The sequence below is a fragment of the Capsella rubella genome, unplaced genomic scaffold (genome assembly GCF_000375325.1).
Source record: "Capsella rubella cultivar Monte Gargano unplaced genomic scaffold, Caprub1_0 scaffold_5, whole genome shotgun sequence".
Classification (NCBI taxonomy): domain Eukaryota; kingdom Viridiplantae; phylum Streptophyta; class Magnoliopsida; order Brassicales; family Brassicaceae; genus Capsella; species Capsella rubella.
In genome coordinates, this window is record NW_006238919.1 from 11682461 (window position 1) to 11696032 (window position 13572).

General features: G+C 38.3%; 5 protein-coding genes across 7 annotated transcripts; 3 read left to right on the forward strand and 2 right to left on the reverse strand.

Moving 5' to 3' along the window:
• The first annotated feature begins 840 nt into the window (after positions 1 to 840).
• Positions 841 to 1305, forward strand: LOC17884760 (S-protein homolog 2). The gene has a single exon (XM_006292828.1). The coding sequence runs from the start codon at positions 841 to 843 to the stop codon at positions 1303 to 1305; it is 465 nt and encodes a 154-aa protein (XP_006292890.1).
• Positions 1306 to 2072: 767 nt separating this feature from the next.
• On the forward strand, positions 2073 to 3947 carry LOC17886290 (protein GIGAS CELL1). Its single transcript, XM_006291670.2, has 3 exons — positions 2073 to 2211; positions 2499 to 2882; positions 3156 to 3947. Exons 2-3 carry the CDS (start codon positions 2514 to 2516, stop codon positions 3540 to 3542), a joined length of 756 nt encoding a protein of 251 aa, XP_006291732.1. The 5' UTR covers positions 2073 to 2211; positions 2499 to 2513; the 3' UTR covers positions 3543 to 3947.
• Positions 3948 to 4479: 532 nt separating this feature from the next.
• LOC17886596 (F-box protein At5g25290) lies at positions 4480 to 5430 on the forward strand. Its single transcript, XM_006292593.1, has one exon. It carries the CDS (start codon positions 4480 to 4482, stop codon positions 5428 to 5430), a length of 951 nt encoding a protein of 316 aa, XP_006292655.1.
• A 444-nt stretch (positions 5431 to 5874) lies between these two features.
• On the reverse strand, positions 5875 to 7498 carry LOC17885526 (SUMO-conjugating enzyme SCE1). Its single transcript, XM_006291907.2, has 5 exons — positions 7328 to 7498; positions 7111 to 7194; positions 6488 to 6640; positions 6277 to 6390; positions 5875 to 6192 (listed from the first exon to the last, which is right to left on the reverse strand). The coding sequence occupies exons 1-5, from the start codon at positions 7394 to 7396 to the stop codon at positions 6130 to 6132; spliced, it is 483 nt and encodes a 160-aa protein (XP_006291969.1). The 5' UTR covers positions 7397 to 7498; the 3' UTR covers positions 5875 to 6129.
• An 869-nt stretch (positions 7499 to 8367) lies between these two features.
• LOC17887114 (FT-interacting protein 1) lies at positions 8368 to 11826 on the reverse strand. 3 transcript variants are annotated; one of them, XM_006290566.2, is made up of 3 exons: positions 11782 to 11826; positions 11078 to 11150; positions 8368 to 10986 (listed from the first exon to the last, which is right to left on the reverse strand). In XM_006290566.2, exon 3 carries the CDS (start codon positions 10942 to 10944, stop codon positions 8623 to 8625), a length of 2322 nt encoding a protein of 773 aa, XP_006290628.1. In that variant the 5' UTR covers positions 10945 to 10986; positions 11078 to 11150; positions 11782 to 11826; the 3' UTR covers positions 8368 to 8622. The 3 variants fall into 3 exon arrangements, with proteins under 3 accessions (XP_006290628.1, XP_006290627.1, XP_023637906.1); XM_006290565.2 differs by lacking the exon at positions 11782 to 11826 and adding an exon at positions 11657 to 11675; XM_023782138.1 differs by lacking the exon at positions 11782 to 11826 and adding an exon at positions 11330 to 11629.
• Positions 11827 to 13572: the final 1746 nt, after the last annotated feature.

Below are 13572 nucleotides of genomic sequence, written 5' to 3' on the forward strand. Positions count from 1 at the left end.
AAACAGAACGCAATGATGGTGATAGAGATCGGGTTATCACTAGTTCGTGAATTGTCTGCGGCGGAGCAACACGACTCTTCACTGGCCGACGTATAGTTTGTAAACAAAATAAAAGAAATGAAGGTCACTTTAAAAATTCTTTCAAATATCATCATAGGAGGTGTGATTTTCAGGCTATCTATTTTAGTTATAATTTGCTACCCAAATCATCTCAAATCGTTATTAGAACAATTTCATTGTGAATTCTCAATTTTCCAATAACCTGAAATTTGAGAAGATTTTAATAAATGAATAATTGAATAACCTTAGATTTTGAATCATTTAAACAAATACTGAGTTCAATAAGGCAGACTTTTAATGGATTTTGGAAAATCACCAATCCAATATAGAGAGATTGTTTAAAAAATAAAAATCATCCCAAATCATAGATCCAATATCCCCCCCTAAATCTTTCGATAACATTACACACTATAGGAAACGTTAAAAATGAGAAAAAAAAAAAAAGAGTAACTGTATAATGTTTACTTTAATTCTAACATAACCTACAAGATCTTTAAATGTAAAACATTAACAATGATGTGTTGTTTCAAGATGATACATAACGGTAATAAGTATTATATCACAAAACATGCAAATACTAGCTGTATATGCTGTTTTTTTCTTCCTTTTAGAAACCCACCAAAGCTAGTCAAATGCTATAATTAGTTAACTAGAATTCAGTTACAACTTAACGTGTAAAATTCATTGACTAGTACGTATAAATATGTGCAATCGAAAACAAAAACAAGAATCCAAACCATTGATCAAAAGTCAATAAACAAGGAAGAAAAGATAAGAAAAATGGGTGGCCATAGAAATATGATAACTCTAATTGTGATACTATCATCGCTCTTGAACGTAGCATTGTCTCAAAACGGTGTAGTAGTGGGGAAGGATATATACAAATGGAACCTTTTTCCGACGATAAAAGTGTTCGTAAGAAACGATCTCCGAGGGTTGGTGCTGTACTCTGCTTGCTATAGTGGTGGGTGGCAGAAAAATCTTTATCACGCAGATTTTTTGCCTGGAATGACGAGGAAAATCTTTGAGTTCAGGAAAGATTTGTTCTTCTGGGGAGAAAATATACGTTACTGTGTATTTAAGTTTGGGGGTCAAATTCGCCGTTTTACTATCTATAGAGACCGCAGAGACAATATTATTGGATATCAGTGCAGAAACTGTTATTGGTCCGTCAGAAGAAATGGACTCTGTGCTCTTGATTCTCAAACCGGAAAATATGATCTTTGTTATTCTTGGAATAAATAACTCTACTTTTTTCTATTTATTTTATTTTTTCTAATAAAAAGTTATATTCTGTATGTTGCTAATTATAAACAGTTTACTCTATCAACTTATGTTCAAAATTTATGATTAATAATTAGCCAATTGGTTTTGATGGATCTGCGAGTGTGGTGTTGACTTGTTGGCTCAGAAGGTCTTTTACTAATACCAACCACTTCAAATCTAAAATATGATGTAAGTAAGTACATATTATGATTAATTAATTAAAATATATCAGTTCTAAAGTTATTAATATATAGAGATTTTTACTGTAAAAAAAATATATTGCACAACAGATTTAATTATTGAAGAAAATCTCATATAGACCATTTTGTAAGGACTGTCTCAAAAAAAACTCAAATTAATTTTGGTTGAACCGGTGATCGAACAACAAATTAAGTGGGTGAACTGGTGATCGAACGTGTCTTGGTTTTGATGTAAGTGGTCGGGGCGGCTTTAATTGGTAAGTAACGGTCAGATGTGTGAACGGTGGATGATCCGGTTATGATCGGTAAGGCGTACAGGAACTCAGTGTAGGCTCGTCCGCAGACAAGTTATACTCGATGGATTGCATTAGGTTTAACAAGGGTAAAACTGTAATCTGGGTGACAAGGAGCCGATATTGTTATGCGTTTATCCCGCCTGAGATGCAAAATTTGAATTTTGTTTCGGCTCACACATGTGAGAGAGAGAGAGAGAGAGAGCGTTGTTCCCTCGCACGTGCGACAGGGTTTGGATTTGTTTCCTCAATATAATCCCGCTCAGGAGACGACCTTCAAAGATTGCCCAGATCGTCACTCTCCCCAAGAAAAGCTCTCTCTTCTCTCTCTCTCTCTCTCTCACATTCTCTTTGCACAGTTGAAAGACACCGTTTTGGAAGAAGATTCAAAGGTACGATTATAACTTCTTCTTCTGTTTGGTTGAGTTTTATAGATGGGGTTTCAACGGTGTTCTTGTGACTCGATTTGTGAATTTGAAATGGCTATTTGAATTTGATTTTGCTGTGAGAGATAAGATCTGTGATCTTCGTTTCTTGTGATTATTTCTTTCTTTCTGTAATTCGTTGTGAGGCGGCTGATTGATTACTAAATGGTAAAACCCTAGGGTTTCTCTGGAGATTTTTGTTTTTCTTCTTCAGTTCACTTCTCTAATTGATTTCTAAATGGTTCTTGTTTCAGCGACGTTATCATAAAATGCCAGAAGCAAGAGACCGAATCGAGAGGCCAGTTGATTACCCGGCTATATTTGCCAGCAGACGCAGTCATGGTGTGTTACTTGACGAGCCAGATTCACGGCTTGGTTTAACTGATTCTCCGGTTCAGGTGAATCCTGTCCCTGGGTCAATTGGCCGAGGAGGATCTTTGGTTGGAACCGGCGGGACCGTGAGAGGCAATTTCAGCACATGGAGGCCTGGTAATGGCAGAGGTCACGCTCCGTTTAGATTGCCAGAGGAAAGAGAGAATATGACTTTGGTGTCTGCTACACGTGGAAGAGATCGTGCTTCACCTTTGCCTTCTTGGTACCCTAGAACGCCTCTACGTGATATCACTCATATCATTCGGGTAAATTCACCTGCTCTTTTATGTTGCCTTGTTCTGTATTTGATTATCAGTTTTGGTTAATTGTTTGAGCTCTCTTTGTTTTGCTGATTCTTGGCTCTTCCTCATTGGTTCTTGTAGCCCTCTTCTTGTGCTGATAGGTTTTTAAAGCGTTTTTGTTACTTAGTAATCATACCATGCTTGCTTAGCCTATCTGGTTAAGCTGAATAATAGATCTGTTGCCGCAAGGCTTGCATAGCCTGGCGATTTATTCTGTTTACACTCTTTGAACTACAGGCTATTGAGAGAAGAAGAGCAGCTGGGATGGGAGTAGACGATGGCCGAGATATTGAGATCCCAGCTCATCAACAAGTTGGTGTTCTTGAATCTCCAGTACCACTGTCAGGAGAACACAAATGCTCAATGGTGACTCCTGGTCCATCTCTGGGATTCAAACGAAGTTGCCCACCTTCAACTGCTAAAGTTCATAAGATGTTGCTTGACATCACTAAAGAGATAGCTGAGGAAGAAGCAGGCTTCATCACACCCGAGAAGAAGCTACTCAATTCTATTGACAAAGTAGAGAAGATTGTGATGAAGGAGATCCAGAAATTGAAGTGCACTCCTCAAGCAAAAAGGGAAGAGCGGGAGAAAAGGGTACGGACTTTAATGTCAATGCGATGATCCTTACTTAGGAGGAGAGACCAGACCAGAGATGTATCTGCACAGTGAGTACATCATCTTCTTATGATACCATAGAGAGACCACAGATCATCTTCTTATGATGATATATATATCTTCACAAGTTGGGTGATTTCTTAGACTTGGGTATCATTTTCTGATGATTTTACTAGAAGCGTCAATCATCTTGTGATGATTTTATAGGATAAGAAAATCATTGTTCAGATGATAGAGTAGTTCAGGAATCATCTGCTGATGATGATATCATAGGAAATATTGTTCTTTTCGATAGTCCACATAGTTTTGAGTCATCACTTGTTGACGATTTCGGCTTGTAGAAGAATACTATCCTTGTATTACTTTGAATAATTGTTGAGTTGTATATAGAGTACTGAATTTTGGTTTTAATGCTCGAAATTTATATCTCTCTAGACTTTATCTCGTTTCTGAATCCCAAGTTCTGCAAAGTAGTCACAAGTTTACGAACTCTCAATTTCTGAACAAAAAAAGGTTAAAAAGTTAGCAAAAATAATTTGATAGCAAGCACGTAACCTCAAATGTCTAAAGTCAGAATTGATGATAAGTATGATTTTGGCTTACAAGTGTTAGATCTGGTTCAGTTTAGAAATATAGTTTCTTCTTGAATTGATGATAAATGGTAGAGGCTCCTTGAAGTTCCAGGATCAAGAAACACCACAGTCCACAACAGAAGAAGGCGTAATATGCGGAGAGCGATGGGCTATAACTTTTGTAAACCCAAATTTGTCTTTTATCTTATTTGTTTATGGTCAATAAAAATGGGCTTCGTAGCCCAAGAAAAAACACCCAAAGCGGAACCCTATATATATATTACAGGATTGAATCTGCCGCCGGGAAAAGAAGCTTAAACGACGCAGGATCTTCAAGGTTGTGTTGCCGTATGTTCCCCGGATCTCCAGGGATGATGCTCTCTCCGGAAGAAGGCAAGATCGAAAGGTACCTGGGAGAGTTTCCCGGGTATCGATTCCTGGCAAACTCGGGTAATTGGTTCTTGGTGATAGATCGTGAATCCAGTTTATACATCATAGATGTGTTTAGCAAGGGAACGATGACCTCTCTTCCGTCTCTAGAGTCGATTAGGTCAAGTACTAGCATTGTCAAGCGTGTGGGTAATACAAGTTTTATAAGGGAAACTAGTCAAGGTATTTTCAAGGATCTGAGTAGAGATAATGTGAGGGGACTTTTGTGGGTAGACGAGAGTGGAAAAGACTATGTTGTGGTGTGGTTCTTCGACCTCTTTGGCCATAGTTATATAAGCTTTTGCAAGAAAGGGGATTCTCACTACACTGACATTCCTCTAATTAACCGAGACTTCCCTTGGTCGTATGGCTTTTCTGAAATGGTACTACGGGGTTACCATCTTTATCTCTACACAAGTCGTTGTTATGTTCGTCTTCTAGATTTGTCTGGACGTGAAGGTTTCAGGGACATCACCGAGGGTAGACCATTCCCAATGCTTTCTTGTCATGTTTCATGCGATTCGAGCATTGCCGTGACGACATCAGGAGAGGTTTTGTTGGTTGAGAGTGATCCATGCAATAGGAGCTTCTTCCGCATCTACAAGAAGGATACTAGTCTGGTAGACCCAGATGCCATCGCCCACACGGTTCTCGAGGTAGATTCTCTTGGTGGTGAGGCCCTGCTTCTTGACTTGGGTTTCACTGTGCCTGCTAACCATGCCCTTGGTATCGAACCAGATTCCATCTATTTCACCCGTCACTTCCGTCCCTGCCAATGCAGAGATCGAGACCTTGACATCTGTGTGTACAATCTTGCAACCAAGACCATCAAACGCTTTCAATTTGGCGACATGAAAATCATGGATGCTCGATGGTTTTTCCCTGTGAATTAGTTCTTGCTTTGTTTGTGGTCTTGTTGAAATTTCTCTAGTGGTGGAGAGCTCTGATGTTATTTATTTTCCCTTTTGTTTCTAAAAGAAACAAAGCTTGGAAAGTCATTTACACCAACTTGGGAGAAACAAAACGTTTTATTCAGTGAGAATGACAAGATAACAAGTTTGCGTTGCGCTTGATTCAAAGTTTCATAAACAGAATGAGAAGATAGCGAATTTAGATTATATCAGATCTTGGGACACTCGTTGTTTTAGGCAGCAATACATGTGATTCCTTTTCTGTATAATATTTGATCTAACTCGGTTTAAATTCATGCCTTTGAATTTTTATTAGTTAAGTATATAATTCATGACACAGTTTTTTTGCAAAATCAAATCAGATGGTTAGTCTTGGGAGCGAAGACATAAAAATTGACTTGGTAGAATTTGGATAACAAGCGTAAATGACCAGAGAACATAGTTATGTAAATATATAGAAGCAACACCAACTGAATCCAGTACCAAGAATATTAACAGTTAGATAGAGAAAGAAAAAAAGGAGTTTTCTTCGAAAATAAATAGATTCCAAGTGTCTGAAGGTGCCAAAATGAGGAGCTTTCAATCACCCAATGACATCTAAACACAATCACCACAATGACACAAGACAGGGAAAATATTCAGAGTTTGTCATCAGTTTTGGTGTCTTCTCTTTTTGAGGTTTTAGACAATAGGAGGATACTGCTTGGACTGCAGCTTCACCCTTTTCTTGTACTCAACTGGATCCTGCACAATCACCAACCCAAAGTCACAATCTTATGTTTCAAAACCTATTACAGAGTCTTTTGAAGTATTGGTTTTCAAGTGTACCTGACAGAAGAGATGATAACCATCAGTCTGTGCAGGGTCAGCAGGATTAGGCGTATCAAGTAAATCCTGAATACCAACAAGAATCTGCTTCACAGTGATGGCTGGTCTCCATCCCTATTGATATACATATAACAAAAGTGAGCTTGAGATAATAAAACTGGCTTTGCTCTCATGGAGAAAGGCAAAGAAAGAAACAGAAGAGAGTACTTACGTAATCCTCGTTAAGGATTGAGAGACAGACAGTTCCAGATGGGTAGACATTAGGGTGAAAAAACCCTTGAGGGAATTTGCATTTCGGAGGTTTGCTTGGATAGTCCTCACTGAAGTGCATCGTTAATGGAAAGAATCCACCTTCCCAATCAGTCTGCAGCAGGGTCAAAAATTAGCAATGAATAACAGTAAAAATTAAAATTAACAACTAACAATTGCTCTTGTACTAACACCCTTATTAGCCATGTCAAAAACCATATCCAAGATACACAGCAGAGTTCAGATTCAGTGTCATTATGAAGAAACAAAGTTTTATGCATCAATTCAGAACATCACAAAATAAAGATAAACATTTACTCTTCCTACTAAGCATTCATATTAGCATCAGAAGATGATAAAGATTCGAATTTTGAACACATATAAGCATCAGAAGATGATGACCAAAGACTTTACAGTCCAAAGCAGAAATATATGAAAATCATAAACCCTAAATTTTCAGAGTATTTTGTTTTTTTTGGATTCTATCTACCAATCAGAAGCTTGACACACAGAAGTAAAACAAGTAGGGGTATAAGAAAAGACGTGAACCCTAATTTCAGGGTTGTATAATTAGTTAAAACTTACCCCAGCTTTACCAGGTATAGTGCAATGCCACACCATTAGATTCACAGTACCATCAGGACCCGTCTCCGGCTTCGCCACAAAACCCTAAATTTCACCATCAACAGAAGGGAAAAAAACCCAATCAGGAATCAAACACAAAAAGCAATCAAAAGAAAACCCAAAAACCCAAAAATCAACACGAATAAGTAGTAGAAATATATAAACAAAAATCACGAACATGAGGATGATTCTTCCTCCACGACTTCCTCTCTTCAGCTAAACGACCACGAGCGATTCCACTAGCCATATCTCTCTCTCTCTCTCTAGAATCTCACTATCTCTGTGTGTATATATATCTTTCTCTTCTGATTTGGCTCTCTCCAATCTCTCTATCTCTCTCCTATATAATAACTTCCGACGAAGACAGAGAAAAGAGATTGGGGGAAAAAAGAAGAAGAGAAAAAGTATAAGATGAAAGGCATTGACAGATTTGCCCCTAAGTAAAAAGGTTAAGAAGGGGTTAATCGGAGTATCGTACGGTCCAGATTTCGCGGCGAATAAATGTCCTTTCGTCCTTAGCTCCTCCACTTTAATGGATATTGACCGGTCAATTATTAAAATTTTTAACCATCAAAATTAATTAAAAAAAAAAAAAAGACGTAAAAGAAAAAGTCAATGGATAAATGTGGCGTGAAACCTACGCGATGAAACCCCAATACAAAAGATTCTTTCTCATTATCGTATCCCATTTGTCACGTGGCCCATTACCATACTGGGCCCATTATCTTTCTCTTCTTAACTCTTAAGCTTCCTTCAATTATTCATCTTCATTCTTCTTAATGTTGTTGCCTTGTTTGTGCGTGTAAGCATCAGTATCTCATTAGTCATTTACCAGCTGCATAACATTTGTGAAACATGATATTTTTGGGTAAGGAAAAGGATTGTTCTACTAATCAACGAATGTTGCAGCAAGAAACCAAACTTTATTTATTTTATTTTTTTTGGACAAAGAAACCAAACTTTATTTAAGCCATACTTGTACAATTTCGTTTGTATTACTGTTCTTTGTGTTTGCTTTTTATTTTACCTATTATATTTAACTAATTCCAAATATGATTGTTTTATCCAACTGACGACAAAAAAAAAAAAAAAAGAAAGATTGTTTTATCCAACTTTGGATGTATTAGAAAAATGTTCTATTTCTTCTTGAAACTTGTAATAAGTTCTTTTTGAGCAAAAGACCGACCAAACCATTATCAACCAGTTATAAAACAAAAATAAACAAAAGAGGCAGAGACTATGACTAAATAACCAGAGAGACAAGAACATCCGAACCACAGAGGTACACACTTCTTTACAACTTTTAAACAAAAGTTATCAGGAAAAAAAAAAAAAGTCTTAATATTTTTAGAAGACAGACGAAGGCATCATAACCAAATTACCAAGGTAAAGAGTCATCATGACTTTTAAAACAAGAACAAACTAGCAAGCCTAGACGAATTTTTCTTTCAGATTGGTAGAAGCTTCTGCAGCTCAGAGCATGCAATCAGTTCTTGCAGGAAGCCTCCTGAAGAAATTGAGAGGAGGGGATGGTAGTCTGTATCTGAACCTCGGATGTCTCAAAACATAGATTCCAATCAGAAGAGCCACAACCTGGAAAGGTGTCACATAGAGAATAATTGCAGCAATCAAGCAGAACAAGACGAAGAGCGCTGTTGCACGCGGATCACGCCAGCTTAGCAACGACTGTAGCCTCTCTCCTTGAGTTGCAAGATCACCAACTACTGTTTGAATCCTCCCAGCAATACTCCTCAACCTGTCATACCTCATCCTAACTATGTCAGATGGCCGGGAAGTTGGAAAAGTGTCGAACTCTTCATCCAGCTCGTCGGGGTGGGCCGAGTCAGCGTGAGAGAGACGTGTGTCCATGTGAGGAGGATGCCTCGGTCTCCAACGGTAATACCAGACACCGATGAGGAAGAGGTAGAGGAAGATGGTAGGCAAGATTAGCTCGGGATAAAGCACAAGGATTATGAACAAAAGATGGATCAAGACTGTCGTGATCGGATTCTTCCAGTTGCAGATCTGTTCAAACCATTTTCCTACTGCGATTAATCCACTCAAAACTCCCATAATCCTGAAAAAGTTTGCTTTGCTTCTCCGCATACTCCACATGTGAGAACCCACATCAAGCATATACTCAACTACTTCTTTCCTTAGAGGAGGTTCTGCTCGGGTCAGCCTCATCGACACAATCTGAGTCGCTTGATGCCTCAAGTTATCAAGCTGGCTAACCGTTAGAGGATGGATGTAATGCATCTTCGGTAAGAGAGGCAGTGAGTACATATACATCATGTTCAGCAATGACGAGCAAGTGAATCTCACAGCCAAGTGAATTTCTCCCATTTTCTTGACTCCATTAGGATGGAGCACCAAAAGAGGGTATGAATGTGTGTAAACTCGATCAGTCTCGAGAGTAGAAAGCCTGATTCTTACCTTCCCAATTCTTGAATCTTTTGCTCCTCCATTCTTCTCAGCTCCATGGAGATGGCAGTTATCAAAAACGCCAACAGTAACCACCGTACACGGATCAAAAACCTCCCAAGTATATTGCTCATTCCATCTCGGGGTAAAGCTGTCAATGATTGTCCGAGTTCGAATCCATTTCTGCCCGTACTTTGCCACACAATATGCATCTGTGGTCCCCCTACCGTCTTTGGTTTTCATAGGCATCAGACCGGTCGCATTTAGTATCCCCAATTCGAGCACACCGATGTTAGGCTTCCATAGTTGCTTTGCTGTTGGTCTAAGATCACTGCTGTAATGAGTAGACTCATCAAGAACGTGATACCCTCCTTCCAAACAAATTCTCATGTGAATCCTGCTAGCAAATTTGGTCTCCTTCTTCTCTCCATCGACCATAATATGCTTCTCGAGGTTATACCACCTGCTGTTCACGGGTCTGTGGTCAAATCTTCTGTCCAAATGCTGCAGTGGGATTCCACATCTGCCTAAAACTTCATCTTTGTTTGGAGCAACTCTGTCTTCCACGCTGAGAATCAAAGGTTCCTCAAATGGCTCAGCCGCTACAAACATCAAATCCTCATTCCACATAGGATTAATAGTCCTGCTTTGCGATACTCTAGTCCTCAAGGCCTGGTTGCCCATAATTGCCTTCACATAAACCTCAGGATATCTCCCCTTATCTCCCGGTATCAAATCTTGAGCTTCAATAACATTAACCCTGAGGTACCATAGCTTAGGAGAGAGATAAACCTTGGAACGGATGTTGGCAAGAGCATCAGTCCCACTAACAGTTGCAGCATCAGAGTGCCAAGCTTCAGGGAAAGCTTCATCAGCTTGAGTACCAAACCAAACAGCAAGCATAAGCTCTCCCCTAACTTTATCACTTTTCCTATCCTCAAGCCTATACCATTGCGGAGCGAGGGGACTATCGGGAGGAACTCTCTTAGGCACTTCGTTCAAATCGAACACAACACGGCCAATCATATCATCTTTGACAACATCCTTATCCTTGACAGTAGCTTCAAGGAAAGAAGCTTGAATCCTATCTTTGGAAAAAGCGAAGACTTGGTTCCACTCAGGATTAGATTTCTTCTCGAAATGCCGTGTGGTTCCTTTGTAATTGCCAAGCTTAACCTCGACATAAGGGTCACAACTACCAGTCAGGTCCTTGCCAGGCAACTCCTTAGCCTTGACGACACGGACATAAAGATACTGCATTTGCTCAACAAGGTCATAAGTGCTAGTAAGCTTATCTCCAGAAATTTTCCCTCCACCGAGATGAGGTCTCGTCTCCTTCAAGGAGAAATCTTCAGGAGGTGGTCTCTGCATCTTGCAGACTTTGAGAAGATTTCACTACTAGAAACAAAGTTCCTTCACAGTTCAAAAAACAACAGAAGAAAAAAGGATCATCAAAACATTCACATACAGAACAGCTAAAAAGGGTAACAAAGAATAGACTTACAGATTTAATTGGTTATTATCGGGTGGATTGGAGGAGAATACAGCTTAACTTTCTCTACTTCAAATCACTAGATCTGAAACAGACAACACCATTTCAAGGAGAGTTAAGTGAAAAAACACCCACCCTGGGTTTTTTAGGCAAGTGAAAGAAAATGCAGGAGAAAAAAAAAAGGATAAAGTGAGAATGAAAGATTCCCGAATAAAGCAAGCATAGTATATTAAATTTTGCCTAGATCTCAGACAGAAACGAAACCTCGTTAGTATATCCGAGGCAGAATCATCTAACGGCACAAAATCATGAATCAAAGGGAAAAAAATAAAAGGTCATCTCGTTCAGAGTTAAACTTCATCGAGAGAAAACATTACTTAATTTATAATTTTTTGGCAATCTCTTATTTCGATATTTGTTTGTTTGTTTGGGTAACTCGATTCAATGAGAGAGACACTCAAACACACCTAAACAAAGAAAACGACAGAGAGAGAAAAGCTGAGGGCATGCGAGTGGGAGAAAAGAGCCATTAGAGTAAGTTACAACCAAGAGAGATTAGCTTAAAAAGTAAAAAGCAGAGAAATCGCTCACTAGTAAAATAAAATGATCAAAATCCATCCATGGGGGAAAACAATATGCAGGGGGAGAAAAGCAGTTAGACGATGATCATCGTTAAAAAAAATAAAAATAAACAAAAGGGGGTTAAGAAAACAAACCTTAGATCTTCAAAAGAAATTAAACGATAAACACGAGAGAGAAAGAGAGACTAGTCTCGTCTCCTCCATAATGATAAAATAAATAGGAAAGAGTTTCTGCTCTCTTCTTCTTCCTCGTTTTTTTCAACCCAAACTTTTAATTTTTATTTTATGTTTTAAGAAAAGAAGAAGACAAGTCGTCGTAGTAGTAGTAAAAAGCAGAGGATAGATAAGGGAGGGACACTGGGGGAAAGTTCTAGAGAGAGAAAGAACAAAAAAACATTGAAGAAGGAAGGGGAGAAAGAGTTTTTTTTTTTTTTTTTTGGTAGTGTTGTCTTCTTCTTCCTTCTCCTCTTTCCTTTGCTTTTTCTACAGTTTCCTTTTTTTTCTTTTCTTTTTTTATATACATATATACTCTCCGGGGTGAAAAGAAAAAGAGACACACGCAAGGGACTGTGGCACACTACTACAGGGCGGGTCCACATGAAAATAAAAAATAATAACGCAAGACATACCGTACGCTTCTTCTCCGTTTTTGGAACCCCGTCGTCACACACGTGTGGGGATGGATGATACGACGGTTCTGCGTGATCTCTTTCAACGGCGGTCATTACTTAATATTAATCCCTCTTTATTATATTATTAAGTCAGAGTTATTATATATGTAATTTGAGTAAATAATCTTTATTGTATAGTTGTGTTCATTCGGATACATGCAAAATTCACTCGGCCACTTTATAGAAAGAGGGCATGTAAACATTGTAGTTGAAGTCTTTGGATTCCTCCGCTGTTCCTTTTTTTTTTTTTTTTTCGCAGTCGTCGCGTTTTTTTGGTTGAAGCATAATGCAGTACGAGCTTCATACATTTGCTTCTTCTTCTTTTTTGGGGCTGGACCCCGTAACAACTTATTACTATTTCTCTGCTCTCGTAAAAATAATACAACTTATATGGTCCCCATCTCTTTTTTTTATCTTTGTTGTCTGTCTAACTCTACTACATTCCTTTTTTTTGTTCTTTCTTTCTTCTAATCTTCCTTTCAAAATTTACCTCAAAACGTCTAAATCTCTCTATCACCATCATTGTTTCTTTCATTTATGTGGTTTTCGTGTCGTAATATATAGTCGTGTGCATCTCTTGTTTTTCTTTTCTCGATATATGTATATATACAGGATTTTCTTTTTTTCTATCTCTCTGCGGTCATCCAAACAAAACATGTACATAACTAGATTTCTTTTGTTTTTGTCATGTGAGCTTCGCTGGTCGGTCAGTCACTACTTTTGGATGGTTACCCATTAACTCGTTTCTCCGTGTTATATAAGAAGAAAAACCTCATGATGCTACGGTTAGGTGAAAAACCTCATGATGCCTTTGAAAAACACAATACTTTTTAGAATATATAACCCCAAAATCATTTTACAGTATATGATAGCTAGCTAGGGCCTAGGGGATTCTTGCATGCATGTTTTTTTCTGTGTAGATATTGTTGATACTGCTTATTATATATACTATATGCATGGTGTAATTGTTAATCATCTCCTTCTATCCTAAGTCGTTTTATTATATGTCAAACAACACATTCGGTGGTCTCGTCGCCATTAGTATGAACCACGTCAAGCAAACTCTTCTTTTTTTGGCTGTGGGGGGCTTTACTTTATTAGGTGTATATACATATATATATGGAAATTGGTGGAACACTTTGGTGAAGCAATTATCTTCCTAACGACTAATAATGTCGAGTACAAATAATAAGTTTACGAAACCTGCAGCTTATGAACCCTAAAATGTGTTTATTTCCCTTTCGTTATAAAACAA

What these genes read in the sequence shown, in the direction of transcription:
- LOC17884760 (XM_006292828.1), top strand. Translation starts at nt 841, where the DNA reads ATGGGTGGCCATAGAAATATGATAACTCTAATTGTGATACTATCATCG.
- LOC17886290 (XM_006291670.2), top strand. Translation starts at nt 2,514, where the DNA reads ATGCCAGAAGCAAGAGACCGAATCGAGAGGCCAGTTGATTACCCGGCT. An exon ending in ATATCACTCATATCATTCGG is followed by an intron (nt 2,883 to 3,155) that starts GTAAATTCACCT and finishes TTTGAACTACAG; the next exon opens with GCTATTGAGAGAAGAAGAGC.
- LOC17886596 (XM_006292593.1), top strand. Translation starts at nt 4,480, where the DNA reads ATGATGCTCTCTCCGGAAGAAGGCAAGATCGAAAGGTACCTGGGAGAG.
- LOC17885526 (XM_006291907.2), bottom strand. Translation starts at nt 7,396, where the DNA reads ATGGCTAGTGGAATCGCTCGTGGTCGTTTAGCTGAAGAGAGGAAGTCG. An exon ending in GGAGGAAGAATCATCCTCAT is followed by an intron (nt 7,195 to 7,327) that starts GTTCGTGATTTT and finishes GGTGAAATTTAG; the next exon opens with GGTTTTGTGGCGAAGCCGGA. An exon ending in GTTATCATCTCTTCTGTCAG is followed by an intron (nt 6,193 to 6,276) that starts GTACACTTGAAA and finishes GTGATTGTGCAG; the next exon opens with GATCCAGTTGAGTACAAGAA.
- LOC17887114 (XM_006290566.2), bottom strand. Translation starts at nt 10,944, where the DNA reads ATGCAGAGACCACCTCCTGAAGATTTCTCCTTGAAGGAGACGAGACCT.